Below are 16440 nucleotides of genomic sequence, written 5' to 3'. Positions count from 1 at the left end.
ATGCCATGCTCATAAGGACAAATCGCCCTCCCTAATCTTAAACGGCACCATGTAGAAGTGGTTCTGCTATCAATACAGATACTGTGTAGCCTATTCATTACAGTAACAAGCCCTAGGGAAAAGAAAAAAACACAGCTGTCCTTGTCTTGTGGCGAGAATAAGAATTGCTGTGGGGCAGTAAAGGGATAACATACCATGACCATCTCTGATGCATCCTTCCTGACTCACTTCTGCTAATACTAACTTTGCCACACTCCCACTGCTATGTCAGGGATGGTCCATAGGCTAGAGCTGGGACTGCAGGGGGAGGGAGAGAGTGGAGTAGAGGGGGTGGGTATGACACGCCAGTGGGAACTCCTCCTGTGGTGTGAAGTTAAAGCTCCGTTACTGTCATTTTGTCACAGCGGTGTGTGTGTGTGTGGCTCCACTTCGCTACAACTTCTTTCTCTCCACTCCTCCCTCCCTTTGTCTCTCGCTCTCTTTTTTGTGGGGGGACTCTTTCTGGGCTTCTGACCCTGCTCAGGGAAGCACTTACTCTATAGTTGCTGGGTGAGCCGGGTCACAGTCAGGTAGGTCATTCATCTTGTGTTTTTTGGTGGTGCGTGTTTGTGTAGAGGACTGTGGGAGTACATTGATCGTGGTTAGTAAGAGACGGTTGGTAGCGGTTGGGGGGTGGGGGATTGAAGAACTCTGGACCGTAGGGAAGGGCTCGCGTCTCCGAATCTGGTTTTAGCTCGTTTGACCGTGAAGTGTGTGGATATCTGAGTTGACAGTTTGAACACAGTGCCTAGAACACAATCATCCCTAAGGTTCTCTATGACGGAGCATTTAGAATAGAACAGAATGCACCGAATTTTCCCTCCATCTATCTTGCAACTTTTACAAACGGGGAATTCCCGAACTGCCTCCTGGGTTTATCGCTTATTGAGCGATTTTGATTGGTTGTAGTTATCACTGTAAATCTGATGGGTGGCAGATTGATTTAGATGACGGGTACGTCGTGCCCTCCTCGTGACCGTGGTCCCTCCTATGTTTGGTGGCTCTGACGATGACCATGCCTTTTTGTTTAATTACATTAGGAAACAAAAAGGATTATGACCCCAATGTCGTGTTCACTTCATTGGACAACAAGACCAGCATCTCATAAATCCGACCCGGCCATGGGAGGGAGGGGGGATGATGAGTAAGCAAGGGGAATGCAATACACTAGAGAGACATTTTGAATAAGGACTGCTTCTGATTCAAAATGGACTAGCATGGCTATGACTGCATTTGAACCTGTTCACTATGAAGGGATTAGGTCTGTGACATACTGGAACTGTGTGAGAGCCTAAAACCCTATGTAGCTAATCTAAGAGTGAGGGGTGTGTGTGTGTGTATTAAACTTGGCTGGTGCAAAGGTCATTATCTGAACTTTGCCCTTGAACACCCCTACACACCCCGTCCCTCTATTTCTAGCCCTGTCCTTCAGACAGCGCTGACTGCTGTGCTTAAGCACGACAGTGAAAACTGCTGCGGGTGTGTGTTCTGACAGGGACCTTCAGCCATGTTGTATTACAGACCTTGTCATGGGTGATGCAACTGCTGTTGCTAGGAAGTCTCTGACACCTTGTCTAAGGTCATCTGGGCGAGGAAGGCTAAAATGTTCAGAAAATGAATGCAGTAATAAAGTTTCATGTTGGTGTGTCTCTCAGAAACTGCTTGTGACAGGTGTGCTTACGTTGTGCTCTCAAATTGAGCTTGACACCTCCGTTGCAGCGCACAATAGTAAAGTTACTTGCCAAAAGGCCATAAACTGGGCAGCTTAGTCAGGCAAATGCCCAAATACTTTCAGATACTGAATTTTGGTTGCCTTATAAACACACGGGCACAAATCATATTTTTTGGGGGGGGTGCTGCTGGATGTTTTCTGGTCTGTCAGGCTGCACAGCGCTCCGCCAGGTTACGTAAGAGATGTCTCTGCTGCTGGGGTGAAATGCTGAGTGCATCTCTTTGTTTTGGTGTGTCTGGCTCTGCTGAGGAAATAAATCACCAGAGCCAGACTGGCATACTTATAGTTCTAGCCTCCCAGAGCAGTGCTACCTCTCAACTGCTAACAGCTGAACCCAGGTCAGATCCCCACTGTAGGATGGTCAGTTTTATTCGCTTCATACTGTTGGTCAGGGCATCTATGCTAATGGCTGAACCCAGGTCAGTGTCTACTGCTGCTGCCTGATGCAACCTGCGTCACACACACTGACACAGTGAGAGCAACGCAACCTTTTGTGCTGGAAGCCTTCTGGACGCCTGGTCCCAAGGTCCTCTGTCTGATGCTCCAAGGTCAAGCACAGTCCCGCTATCTGGCTGTTACCAGACTCTCTTGTTGAAACCCTTCTCATAAATGAGGGCAAACGGGTCATTTTTAGTGCGGTGTTAATTTGTAGAAGACGTGTAGTCATTCATCCATGTGGCTGTTCACATCAGGCCAGCTGCTTCACATTAACCCTCCTGGATAAACCTGGTTATAGGCCTACACCCAGCTGCAGCCAATCTAACAAGAAAGGAGGCCATGCCTCTCTTGGGGGCCACTGGATCCTTGTATAATTATTTTTGAATGAAAGCTACTTCCTAAAAGGGTACATGATGTCTTACTCGTTTGACACGGTAGGTTAGAATAGCTTTGTTGCTCTTTAGTGTTAGTGGATTAATTGGATGAGGGAGGAGTGATGGGATTAGGCTCAGTAATAATGGGGGAATCCTGACTGGGGGATGTTTTTATGTCACTGACAAAGCTCTTGTGCGACTATATTGAATGGCCATTATGTTACTGTGTCCAGTGGCCCCTCCTGGGAGTCAATCCCCTTTGATGGCACTTCATAGCAGTACACGACACTAAATGAGAGGTATTGTTAGGATGGGGCCCTCGAGCTGAAACCGACTCATTACTATGGGATTATAGTTTCTGAGAAACAAAATCGTATCTGAGTATACTGGAAGGTTAGACAGCTCTGGGCTGGCTGGCTGAGCATGGAGCCTGATGTCAGCATGAATCCCTCAATGTCTGACTACCAGGAACTCCTCTGTTATGTTACGGAAGCGGTCTTTGGGCAGCAGGTAGCCTAGTGGTTAGAGCGTTGGACTAGTAACTGAAGGTTGCTAGATCGAATCCCTAAGCTGACAAGGTAAAAATCTCATTCTGCCCCTGAACAAGGCCGTCATTGTAAATAAGAATTTGTTCTTAACTGACTTGCCTAGTTTAAATAAAAATGAAATGTACATTATCAGAACACCCAGACCAGTGTCCATGAACATAATTGCAAATCTGTACACACCAATGCATACATGTAGGCTAAGCATTAAACGGCCAATGTGGCTGTTTTTTTTAAATCTCTATCAGATCATTTCTGATTTCTTAAGTACCTTACTAGCTAGGTTTCCATCCAATTGGTGACAGATTTTCATGCAAATCTGCATAGAAATGTGAATTTTCCCACCAGAGATGTTTCCATCAAATTGACTTGTTGCAGATTAAAGGCTGTGCGTGACGAGGTAGTACACATACAAATACAATTTTGCAGTTAAATTATACTGAATAAAAAGTACAAGTTAAATGTGTTTCCATCGCATTTTCAACTCTACTGATGGTTTTCTCACCAAAAAATGTTTCGTTATATAGCGAGTGTGCCCACTCTGGTACTGTATCCGTGCTCTGTTGGCGCGAGCGCGTTTTATAGCCTACATGATGAGATTATTATGGACCAAGGAGAAATTATTTTTATTTGTCAAACGGCAGCCAAGCGTCGTTGATCATGTCACCAGAATGAGACCCTCAATATTTATTGGAAAGGAGCATCAACATCACATTGCACTGTCACCACTTTGTGAATTTCATCCGTAGGCCAAAACTGCATGCTTTCCCGACGAACGAGTCGTAGTGGGAGGACCACACATGTCAACGCGTGATTCTAAATTGACTTTGATATGATGGTTATATCAATATTTGCGCATAAAAGCCTTTCCACTGTTCCTCGCACAATTCATTTTACTAACACAAAAAGGTCCCACCTTGTCTAGCGTCTTTTGTTGACATTTGGAGAGTTCACTGAAAAATGTTTTTAATTCGACATGTACTTTACTTATATAAAAAGGATGGATGGGGAAACCTGGTTGTGATTTGTTTCCAATTTTAAAATGGTCAAAGAAATAAAAATTGCTTCTTTAACGAAGGACAATTTCTCAAGCAAGACATTTGTTAGGACTGTCTGGGATTGGTCTGAGTATGGAGGAAGAAAATAGCTGCTATTAGCAAAGAGGTTTGTAACTCTTTCTTATTGGTTTATTAACTAATTTACCACCTACTGATATCACCAGGCAGGCCAAAACTCCATCCCACCGGAATTTCAGGCAGTCTTTTCAAACGAGTCTTGCACTTAAAGGGCATTATTATTTTCACAGTATTATTCAAACCCCAGTGTGGACTTGTACAAAACTTTAGGAACATGGCCTCCCGGGTGGCGCAGTGGTCTAGGGCACTGCATCGCAGTGCTAGCTGCGCCACCAGAGTCTCTGGGTTCGCGCCCAGGCTCTGTCGCAGCCGGCCGCGACCGGGAGGTCCGTGGGGCGACGCACAATTTGGCATAGCGTCGTCCGGGTTAGGGAGGGTTTGGCCGGTAGGGATATCCTTGTCTCATCGCGCTCCAGCGACTCCTGTGGCGGGCCGGGCGCAGTGCGTGCTAACCAAGGGGGCCAGGTACACGGTGTTTCCTCCGACACATTGGTGCGGCTGGCTTCCCGGGTTGGAGGCGCGCTGTGTTAAGAAGCAGTGCGGCTTGGTTGGGTTGTGCTTCGGAGGACGCATGGCTTTCGACCTTCGTCTCTCCCGAGCCCGTACGGGAGTTGTAGCGATGAGACAAGATAGTAATTACTAGCGATTGGATACCACAAAAATTGGGGAGAAAAGGGGGTAAATGTTTTAAAATAAAATAAAAAATTTTGGGGGGAACACCGGATCTTTCCATGGCAGACTGATCAGGTGAAAGCCAGGGGCGTAACTTTCACTGGGGACGGGGGGACATGTCTCCCCCCACATTATGAAATTGCATTTTTGCCCCCAGTTTTATCATTGGATTGTGACACAAATAAGGCAACGGTGTGCTTTAGGAACATGCAGACGCCTCCGAGCGGTATGGTAGTAGGTGCCAGGTACACCGGTTTGAGTGTGTCAAGAACTGCAATGCTGCTGGATTTTTCGCTCTCAACAGTTTCCTGTGTATCAAGAATGGTCCACCACCCAAAGGATATCCAGCCAACTTGACACAACTGTGGGAAGCATTGGCATCAACATGGGACAGCATCCCTGTGGATTCTTTCAACACCTTGTAGAGTCCATGCCCCGACGATTTGAGGCTGTCCAGAGGGCAACTCAATATTAGGAAGGTGTTCTTCATGTTTTGTACACTCAAGAGAGAGGGGGGGGGGGGTGTATAACAAGGGACAGTTATGTTTGAATGCACTGGGCCTTTAACATTGGATAAGACACCAAAAACCAATGATCCTTTCACAATATATTTTGGAGCAAAGAATGAGTGAAATTAAGTCAGCCAGTCTGTAACATGACTTAAGTTCCCAGTTCTAATATTTGTGTTGGCAAAGAGCTGTGGCATGTTTGGGTGACAGGTAGCAAGTCACATGTGACTGAGACCCTGCTGGGACAAACTACCAGCTCTCATTTCAAGTGATGCAGGCTTCCAAGTCTTGACTAGAAGGATCTCATACTGTATGTTAGATGTGGCTGTACATGTGATACTAGTGTGGGGATGAAATGTTGCCCTTCACTGGTGATAAACATTTATTTTTTTACATCAGAGCCTAGTATAGTAGCAGGTAGTCTAGCAGTAAAGAGCGTTGGGCCAGTAACCGAAAGGTCTCTGGTTCGAATCCCCACGCTAACTAGGTGAAAAATCTGTCTGTGCCCTTGATCAAGGCACTTATCCCTAATTGCTCCTGTAAGTCACTCTGGATAAGAGCGTCTGCTAAATGACTAAAATGTAGATGTATAGCCTATGTAATCACTAATCACTCACAACCTCACTGTACCTTGACCGTTAAGGTTGTGGTAACTGTTCATAGGTGCAGTGGAGCGTAGTGTCAACCTTGAGATAAGTTTAACTGTGTGTGTGTGTGTGTGTGGCGGTATCACTTCCCTCATTGTTTGTACACAGCATTGTTGAGTGGTACATAGTGCCTTCAAAGTATTCACACCTCTTGACTTTTTCCACATTTTGTGTTACAGCCTGAATTTGAAATGTTATTAAATTCAGATTGTCACTACACACAATACCCCTTAATGTCAAAGTGGAATTACGTTAATAAAAAATGAAAAGCTGAAATGGCCTGAGATATATAAAAATAAAAATAAATTTTAACATTTATTTAATTTGGCAAGTCAGTTAAGAACAAATTCTTATTTACAATGACAGCCAAACCCGGATGACGTTGGGCCAATTGTGCGCCGCCCGAGTCATTTAAGTATTCAACCCTTTTGTTATAGCAAGCCTAAATAACTTCAGGAGTCAATTTTAATAAGTTGCATGGACTAACCTGGTGTGCAATAATGGTGTTTAACATGATTTTTGAATGACTACCTTATCTCTGTACCCCACACATACAATTATCTGTGATGTCCCTCAGACGAGCAGTGAATTTTAAACACCAATTCAACAACAGACCAAGGAAGTATTCCAATGCCTTGCAAAGGGCACCTATTGGTAGATTGGTAGAAAATAAAAACAGCAGACTTTGAATATCCCTTTGAGCATGGTGAAGTTATTAATTACACTTTGTATGGGTTATCAATACACCCAGTCACTACAAAGATACAGGCGTCCTTACTAACTCAGTTGCTGGCGAGGAAGGAAACTGCTCAGGGATTTCACCATGAGGCCAATGGTGACTTTAAAACAGTTTTAATGGCTGAGATAGTATTGTGGAGTAACTACAATGTTGTTGATCCTCCCCTCAGTTTTCTAACTTAAATGGAGTGAAAAGAAGGATGCCTGTACAGAATAACAAATATTCCAAAACATGCATCCTGTTTGCAATAAGGCACCACTAAAGTAATATTTCAAAACATTCTGCAAATGTAACTTTTTGTCCTGAATACAAAGCATTGTTTGGGGCAAATCCAACGCAACACATCACTGAATACCTCTCAAATCAAAATCAAATGACTAATTTGAAAAATATTTTCATATTTTCCAGCATGGTGGTGGCTGCATGATGTTATGGGCATGTTTGTCATCGGCAAGGACAAGGGAGTTGTATTAGAATTAAAAGGAATAGAGCTAAGCACAGTCCTAGAGGAAAATCTGGTTGTATGCTTTCCAACACACTGGGCGACATCCACCTTTTCAGCAGGACAATAACCTAAAACGCAAAGCCAAATTATACTGTGGAGATACTTACCAAGACAACATTGAATGTTCTTGAGTGGCCTGGTTACAGTTTTGGCTTAAATGTATGGCAAGACTTGAAAATGGCTGCCTGCTAAACAACCAACTTGACAGAACTTGAATCATTTTAGAAAGGATAATGTGCAAATATTGTACAATCCAGGTGTGTAAAGCTCCTATACTTACCCAGAAAGACTCACAGCTGTAATTGCTGCCAAAGGTGATTCTAACATGTATTGACACAGGGGATTGAATAGTTATCTAGTCAAAATATTTATTAGTGTTTTGATTTTTCCATTAATAAACAAAGTATTTTGTGTAGATCGTCGACAAAAACAAAATACTGTGAAATAAGTCGTGTGAATACTTTTCTGAAGTTACTGTAGTTTGGGAAGAGCTGTTCTGTGTGGGGCTGTCTGACTTCCTCTCAGGGGAACAGTGTGTGTAGTAGGTGTTTGTCTTTCTGTCTGTGTGTCGTCGCGAGGATGGAGAGTTTAACACGCCTGACAACCGATCACAACACCTCAAAAGTCTCTGTTGTACAACAGCGACTGTCTTTGTATCAACGTGGTGTGTGAAGTTATTGGAAGGTACTGAAGAATATAGGTGTTTTCATATCACCTTTATTTAACCTGGTAGGCTAGTCTAGAACAAGTTCTCATTTACAACTGCGACCTGGCCCAGATAAAGCAAAGCAGTGTGACCGAAACAACAACACAGTTACACATGGAATAAACAAACGTGCAGTCAATAGCACAATAGAAAAGTCTATATACAGTGTGTGCAAAGGAAGTAAGATTAGGGAGGTAAGGCAATAAATAGGCCGTAGTGGCGAAATAATTACAATTTCGCAAATAAACACGAGTGATAGATGTGCAGAAGATGAATGTGCAAGTAGAGATACTGGGGTGCAAAGGAGCAAAAAAAATATATATAAGGGATGAGCTAGTTGGATGGGCTATTTACAGATGGGCCAAAATATCTAGATTTTATTTCACTTATATCTGCTTATGCTGTGTCCTAGAAAATCTGATTTTCACTTTTGGTAATGTTTTTTTTTTTTAGCTACTGAATAATTGGTTGTCTACTTAGCCTGCTGATGGGGAGAGCTTTACCATATGCTCTTTTGAGAACATAGAAAACAACTTGTTTTTCTGGCTTTAGTAACTGGGTGAAGGTCTACTGCAGATTTATTTAATATGCCTAAAGACCCAACGGTTGTTACTCCCAGATGGAGACCTATTCATGTCCCTCACACAACATGGCTGCCCTTCTTTATCCAACGATTTAAACCTCTGCCCAGAGGACGGTTTAAATTTTTTTTGGTCAACCACTCTTCCACACGCAAATCCGCTTACACCCAGAGAGTGCATGCTAGGAAGGGTTGGTGTTTAGTTTTAATCCCCTGCCTGGCTTCCCGGGATGCAGCCTGGCCTCTGAGAGAATGTCCTTGTAAGGAGAATAACCTTCAGTCAGGCCATAAGCCCGTAACTCAAACACCTGTATTTTACATAGATACAATATGGGTCCCATTTTAGTTAGGAAAATGTTCTGTGAGTCCGATGCAAATAAGTAGTCATTTGCAAGCCTGTTTGAATAGAAGATAAATGTACCAGAGCCGTTATTTAGCCTACCTGAATGGACCGTAACAGTTTAACCTTATCTTTTCATGGGGGAGATGTGGATTGGGCTGACTCAGTCAGTGCTGTCAGATCCATCCTGTCAGGTCCATGGCACCCTGCTACCCCTACTGTGCTCTGTGGGAATTCAGTCTGAGCTCTGAGGCAGCCATTTTCACACTGTCTGACACGCGATGCAGCCACCTTAAGTGCTGATGTTCAAGCTTCCTACACAAAGATATCCCTTTTTATTAAATGTGCCTAAATAGCCTCTTACCAACTTACCTACCTGGGCAAATATTGACATCTAAAAACACAGTGCATTCGGAAAGTAATCAGAACCCTTGATTTCCCCCTCCCCCCTACAATTTGTTACGTTACAGCTTATTCTAAAATGGATTAAATAGTTTTTTCCCCTCATCTACACACAATACCCCATAATGACACAGCATTATGGGGTATTGCAAAAATTATTTAAATAACTGAAATAACATTCACATAAGTATTCAGACCCTTTACTCAGTACTTTGTTGAAGCACCGTTGGCAGCGATTTAAAGCCCCAAGTCTTCTTGGGTATGACGCTACAAGCTTGGCACACATATATTTGGGGAGTTTCTTGCATTCTCTGCAAATCGGATGGGGAGCGTAGCTGCACAGCTATTTTCAGGTCTCTGCAGAGATGTTTGATTGGGTTCAGGTCCGGGCTCTGGCTGGGCCACTCAAGGACATTCAGAGACCTGTCCCGAAGCCACTCCTGCGTTGTCTTGGCTGTGTGCTTAGGGTCGGTGTCCTGTTGGAAGGTGAACCTTCGCCCCAGGCGGAGTTCCTGAGCGGTCTGGAGCAGGTTTTCATCAAGGATCTCTGTACTTTGCTCCGTTCATCTTTCCCTCGATCCTGACTATTCTCCCAGTCGCTGCCTCTGAAAATTCTCCCCACAGCATGATCCTGCCACCACCATGCTTCACCGTTTCGTCCAGACGTGATGCTTGCCATTCAGGTTAAGAGTTCAATCCTGGTTTCTTCAGACCAGAGAATCTTGTTTCTCATGGTCTGAGAGTCCTTTGGGTGCCTTTTGGCAAACTCCAAGCGGGCTGTCCGTCTGGCCACTCTACCATAAAGACCTGATTGGTGGAGTGCTGCAGAGAGTTGACCTTCTGGAAGGTTCTCCTATTTCCACAGAGGGACTCTGAAGCTCTGCCAGAGTGACCATCTGGTTCTTGATCACCACTCTGACCAAGGACATTCTGTCCTGATTGCTGTTTGGCTGGGTGGCCAGTTCCAGGAGTCTTGGTGGTTCCAAACTTCTTCCATTTAATGATGGAGGCCACTGTGTTCTTGGATCTTCAATGCTGCAGAAGTGTTTTGGTTCGTTTCCTCAGATCTGTTCCTCGGCACAATCCTGTGCCTGACATGCACTGTCAACTGTGGGACCTTGTAAAAACAGGTGTGTGCCTTTCCAAATGATGTCCAATCAATTAAATTTATCACAGGTGGACTCCAATCAAGTTGTAGAAACATCTCAAAGATGATTCATGGAAACAGGATGCACCTGAGCTCAATTTCCAGTCTCATAGCAAAGGGTCTGAATAATTATGTAAATAAGGTATGTTTTCTTTTTAATGCATTTGCAAACATTTCTAAAAACCTGTTTGCTTTGTCATTGTGTAGATTGAGGAAAATAAATAATGTAATCCATTTTGGAATAAGTCTGTAATGTAAGTCAAGGGGTCTGAATACTTTCCAAATGCACTGTATAGGCCTAAATGGAACTATTGGAGCAGTACTGTGCCTAATAGAATGCAATTTTGATTTATTTAGCTAGGCAAGTCAGTTAAGAACAAAGTCTTATTTACAACGATTGCCTAGGAACAGTGGGTTAAATGCCTTGTTCAGGGGGAGAACGACAGATTTGTACCTTGTCAGCTCGTTGATTCGATCTAGCAACCTTTCGGTTACTGGCCCAACACTAACCACTAGGCTACCTGCCGCCCCAGATTCAATCTACAGCAGGGTTCCCCATCTGACTGTCCGTGGGCCAAATGGTTTTCTGAGCTAAAAAAGAAACTGTTAAAACACCAGGAAATCGGCTCCAAGTGATCTTCATTTGGGAAATCTGTTCAGGTATTCCCACGCATGATAGAGAGACACGTGATCATATACAAATGTAAGCAAGGTTTTAAATTGTTTTAGTCAAGTATTATATGTTTGGCCTCCTTGCGGTGAATTTGCGGTCTACAAATTATTTGAAATTATGTTCCGGCCCCCCGACCATCATCTCAAGAAAAAATCGTTCTGCAGCTGAATCTAGTTGAGGATCCCTGCTCTACAGCCAAAATGACTGTTAGATTAGATTTTGTCCAGGCTGCATCACATCTGGTTGTGATTGGGAGTCCCATAGGGCGGCGCACAATTGGCCCAGCGTCGTCCGGGTTTGGCCGGGGTAGGCCGTCATTGTAAATAAGAAGTTGTTCTTAACTGACTTGCCTAGTTAAATTTCTGACCCGGTTGTAAGTTCCCATTCACACCACTAGTTGGAATTAACTTTGTACAGAACAATATATATATATATATATATATATATATATATGAGTAAATATATATATTATATAGACAAGTAACTTTTTTTTACCCCCTTTTTCTCCCCAATTTCGTGGTATCCAATTATTAGTAGTTACTATCTTGTCTCATCGCTACAACTCCCGTATGGGCTCGGGAGAGACGAAGGTCGAGAGCCACGCGTCCTCTGAAACCCAAACAAGCCGCACTGCTCCTTAACACAGCGCGCATCCAACCCGGAAGCCAGCCGACGCTAGGCCAATTGTGCGTCGCCCCATGAACCTCCCGGTCGCGGCCGGCTGCGACAGAGCCTGGGCTCGAACCCAGATTCTCTGCTGGCACAGCTAGCACTGCGATGCAGTGCCTTAGACCACTGCGCCACCCGGGAGGCCAACAAGTTACATTTTGACATACTGTAGACACTACTTTGATCATTTGATATTGATACCATAAGAAGAGATGCGCATACAAACAGAAGCCTGTGTCACAATAGTTTGGTTGGGAATATATACCATTGTGTTTAATTTGTTTTCAAGCTTGTGCCCATTGCCCTATACTCAGTTACTTAAGAGCAGCTACGGACCGGCAGCTCTGAGGATACCTTTTTAGAAGTCTGTCACCACTATCAGAATTATTTTATGTCCCAGTAAATAAGATGCAGCTGTTCTACATAGGTTTTACTCTAGTCGATCACTCCCATGGGCTATGGCCCTTTGTCAATGGTGTCGACTTCATCAAGACCAGGGTAGGGCCATACAGCAACTCTAAACAAACGTTAAACCACAGAAGTCGTCATTAGATTGTGATACCCTCAGTGTTTTCCTTTAGAATGACCAGTAGGAAGTTAAGTCGAGACAAAAGGTCTGCGATAACACCGATGACGTACTGTAGCCTCAAGATGGGCTGATGTTGGGGTTTCAGGTGGTGACTGCCAGACCACATCAAAGCCTTTGTATTGCAACTCCTGTCAAATATAAGTGAAAGATGTGACATTGAACCTTACTGAGGTGTGCGTCACTTTTGTTTACTGTGATATTGCTTTAAAATTTAAAAAAAAGGATCCGCACCTTTCTTAGCAGTGGACCAGTAGTGGCAGAGGTTTTGCCCATTTTGAAATGTCAGTCTTGTTTATTTATCCCACAAGGTCATAAGCTTATTATATCCCACCCATCAGCACTTTATTAAATGGGAACATGCAATGCTTGTTATTTTTGTTGTTCCATACTGACCACTGAACTTGCTCTCCCTCTCAGGGTACAGTGTTTAGCCTGGAGGAAGAGGAGCAGCAGGGCTTGATCATAGCCGAGGACAGCAACGACATCTATATCCTGTCTGGAGAGCAGCTTCCCACATCGCTGCTGGGCACCGGAGACAGCAGTGGGTTGGGCAGCTGGCAGACAGAAAGCTTACCTGTGTCTCTGGCAGGCCACGAGTCCTGGGCACAGGTGGACGTGATGGACCATCCCGAAGACATCAAGAGCCTGGAAAGCAACGAGGGCAACCTCGCAGAGGAGCGCAGCGAGAACAACTCTTCCAACTCTGACATCGTGCACGTGGAGCGAGAGGACGCAGAGGAGGGTGAGGGCGGGGCAGAGGAGCCTGAGCTGCAGGAGATCATGCTGAGCGTGCTGGGGACGGAGAGCGAGCTGAGGGCGGAGTTTAGGGATGACACCCCGCCTCCTGTCCCAGCAGCCCCAGAGCCTGTGGTGGGATATCTGGAGGAGCCGGTCGTCGTCGAGACCCCTGCTCCCCTGTCGGCGGTCCCGTCAGAGCCAGAACCGCGTGCCCCATCCACTGTCCCTGTGTCAGAGCCCGAACCCCCTGCACCAGCCCCTGTGGTTGAGCCTGCCCCTGTTGAGGCAGCACCCGCCAAGGTGCCCCCTACTCCCCAACCAGCAGAGAAAGTTCCAGAACCAGAGCCAGTCCCAATGCCAGTCACAGCAGCACCACCCCAGCCAGAGCCCGTTCCAGAGGAGCCCCAGCCTGAACCTCAGTCAGAGACTGTGCTGGAGCTGGCAGCAGCGCCTGTCCTGGAGGCACCCCAAGCCCCTGTGGAGACCCCTTTGGCCCCAGCTGAGGAGGCCCCAGTGCAAATGGAACCAGAGCCGAAGTTGGAGCTTCCAGTGCTGCTTTACGGGGGAGCTGCCCTGGTGGCCCTAGCTGCTGTAGTGGCCTGGGTAGTCCTGACCCACCGGAAGAGGTAGCCTAGCGGTGCTCCTGACCTGGGCCCCAGACCTCACCTCCTCCCTGGTCCCTGCCTAGCTCACTGCAGGTAACCTGGGCTGCTGTGTTGCCAACGCCAGGTGCACACACCATGGCAAAATTAACTCTTCTCTCTCTCTCTCTCTCCGTTTTTGTTTTCCCCCATTCTCATCTCTGCTCATCTGGCGTTTTGATATGTTTGTCTTCAGTTGTTCATTGCTGCCTCTATCACCTCAAACTGGAAAGGACATATTATACATTTTATCTTGGTTTCTCTGTTGTGTGTTTTCTGGGTGTGTGGTTCTGTCCTGTGCCATCTTGATGCACATGACCGATACAAGCAGGGTGTCTGTTACCCTCTCGGCTGGAGCTTTGGTACCTCTTTGTCCTCAGAGCCTAGTGGGTGTAGCTCAAGTCACAATTGCCAGTTCTGTTGCAAAAAAGTGTAGAGGAAAGGGCACCTATTCCAATAGATTTTTCTATCTGGAATGATTAGGGGAAAAGTATGTTCTGACTACCTTATGTCCTCTGAAAAACAATCCTGTCTTAAAGAGCAGGTTTAGATGAGATGAACGTGGTTATGTAGAATTTTTTATGGCAGTTAACATAAAATTAGACTCATTTTTGTTTTTAGAATTATGTATGTGATGTTGGGATATAATATTCACTACTGGAGACCCTGACGTGCCTGTAAAATGACTATCTGCAGAGTTAAAAGGGACCAAATTCTTCATATATAGCACTTCAATGAGATTATTAATATCACACTAAAATGTGAAGTAGATATATTTATGATGATCTACTCCCCCACTATATTAATGGCTGATTGCCAGTCACTTACATTTATCATCAGTTGATGTAGTATTATTTAGTAAATTATTCGGGAGGATTTTTGGAAAATGAGGGATTCCACTTTAAGATGTGAATGGCATGCCTTGACTCAAGGGTATATATTTTCACATGAATATAATATATTATCACTGTACTTAATTTCATTCATTTAGCTAACACATATTTTGACACATGAGTCTTCTCTTTTATATAGTGTTGTAATGTATGGTCATATTGCAGTATTATAATAATTGCAATGAAATAGATTTGTTTTAATAGTGTCATAAAAAGGGACGAGCTGAGGATAAAGATTACCGCAGCTCACAGCCAGAGCAATTGCGTTTTATAACTTGCTGTCTCTTTGGTTTTGAGGGGACTGTGATCATGGGTGAATGTGTTATTCAACATTCCAGGCATGAAGATGCATCCTTGAAAATAGATGTATAGAACTGTCATTGGTCATTCAAGTGTGTGTGTGAGTGACAACGTCAACCACTCCTAAAGCCAGTTTAACCATGATGGCACCATGGTCAATACTGTTCCAGGCACTGTGTTCTGTCGACAGGGAATGGAGGGTTGGTAATGACTGCACCAAGATCCACTTTGTCTCTGTTTGGTGAATTTCATACTCATATGTTCAACTCAAAAGGTTTAAGATTGAAATAGTAAACATGGAAGATATAGTCCGTCTACTTGATTTAATGTGAGACTATATTAGAAGGAGAAATGTTTTCTTGAATCAATTTTATGCTCTCATTCCCAACTTGTGTATTTTAAGAAATAAGGCACGGGGTGGGTGGTATATGGTCTATATATCACGGCTAAGGGCTGTTCTTAGGCGCGACACAACACGTCATGCCTGGATACAGCCCTTAGCCGTGGTATATTGGCCATATACCACAAACCCCCGAGGTGCCTTATTACATTGGTAACCAGTTTATAATAGAATTGGAGAGGTAGAAAGATGTATGACAAAACGTCTGACATACCACGGCTGTCAGCCAATCAGCATTCAGGGCTCGATCCACCTAGTTTATAATGGTAAATAACCTCACATGGACTGCTTTTTTTTCTTCCTCTACATGGTTTGCTGTTTGTCCCCTCTGCTGGCCCGAACTGCCCAACAAGCACTGCCTTGCCATTCCACTGTAATCCCATGGCATGCCTACCTTTCTACAGTAGAGACTTCTAAACTAAGCTTAACATCTGTGTCTGCTGGCTTCTTCCCACTACTAGCAAAACTCCCTCCATTTCCCAAGCCTGAGTGGATGTCTGTCCACAACTTGAAGAGTAGGAAGAGCACACATGCCAGCCCTGCCACAGACAATCAACAGAGCTAATGAAACCTCATATCTTCCTCTGTTTGTTGTGTACAATGTGAATCCAAAATAAACTGCACTGTAGGCCTCGAGTCAGGAGTAAAATAAATAAAGTATGTGTGTGTTTTAAGTAAATTATTTTTATAACTGGGCACTCTGGGAGCATGAAATGTGAACACTTGATCCGAATGATCACGTAGTGATGGCCCTTGGTCTACAGCTAACTGGTTGTACAGCTTTGTTTTGTTCACCGGTTAGTGAATTCCTACAGCTTACTTGGTTAATATCAGTACAGTAAAGACTCACACAACTCTCACTACTACACTAACTGCACTGTTGCTTAGCCAAGTGTAGATACAACCATGTGTGTTTTGGGGTGGTAAACAACAGCAAGATGTGTGGGTGAGAAATGAAAGAATGGTTGTTGACCAGTGGAGGCTCCTCAGATGAGGAAGGGGAGGACCATCCTCAGTGAATTTCAG

At 44.5% G+C, this 16440-nt stretch overlaps 1 protein-coding gene across 2 annotated transcripts in view; it reads left to right on the top strand.

The window, feature by feature from the left end:
- The window catches only part of LOC139540235 (bcl-2-like protein 13), a 41010-nt gene extending 24934 nt beyond the window's left edge, over nucleotides 1-16076 (top strand). For both annotated transcript variants that reach the window (XM_071343905.1, XM_071343904.1), the window contains one exon: nucleotides 12860-16076. In XM_071343905.1, coding sequence (XP_071200006.1) covers nucleotides 12860-13810 — 951 coding nt within the window. In that variant the 3' untranslated portion in view covers nucleotides 13811-16076. The remainder of the gene's footprint in view (nucleotides 1-12859) is intronic.
- The last annotated feature ends 364 nt before the right edge of the window (nucleotides 16077-16440 follow it).

Source organism: Salvelinus alpinus, chromosome 15, assembly GCF_045679555.1.
Source record: "Salvelinus alpinus chromosome 15, SLU_Salpinus.1, whole genome shotgun sequence".
NCBI lineage: Eukaryota > Metazoa > Chordata > Actinopteri > Salmoniformes > Salmonidae > Salvelinus > Salvelinus alpinus.
This window is presented reverse-complemented; position numbering and strand designations above follow the sequence as displayed.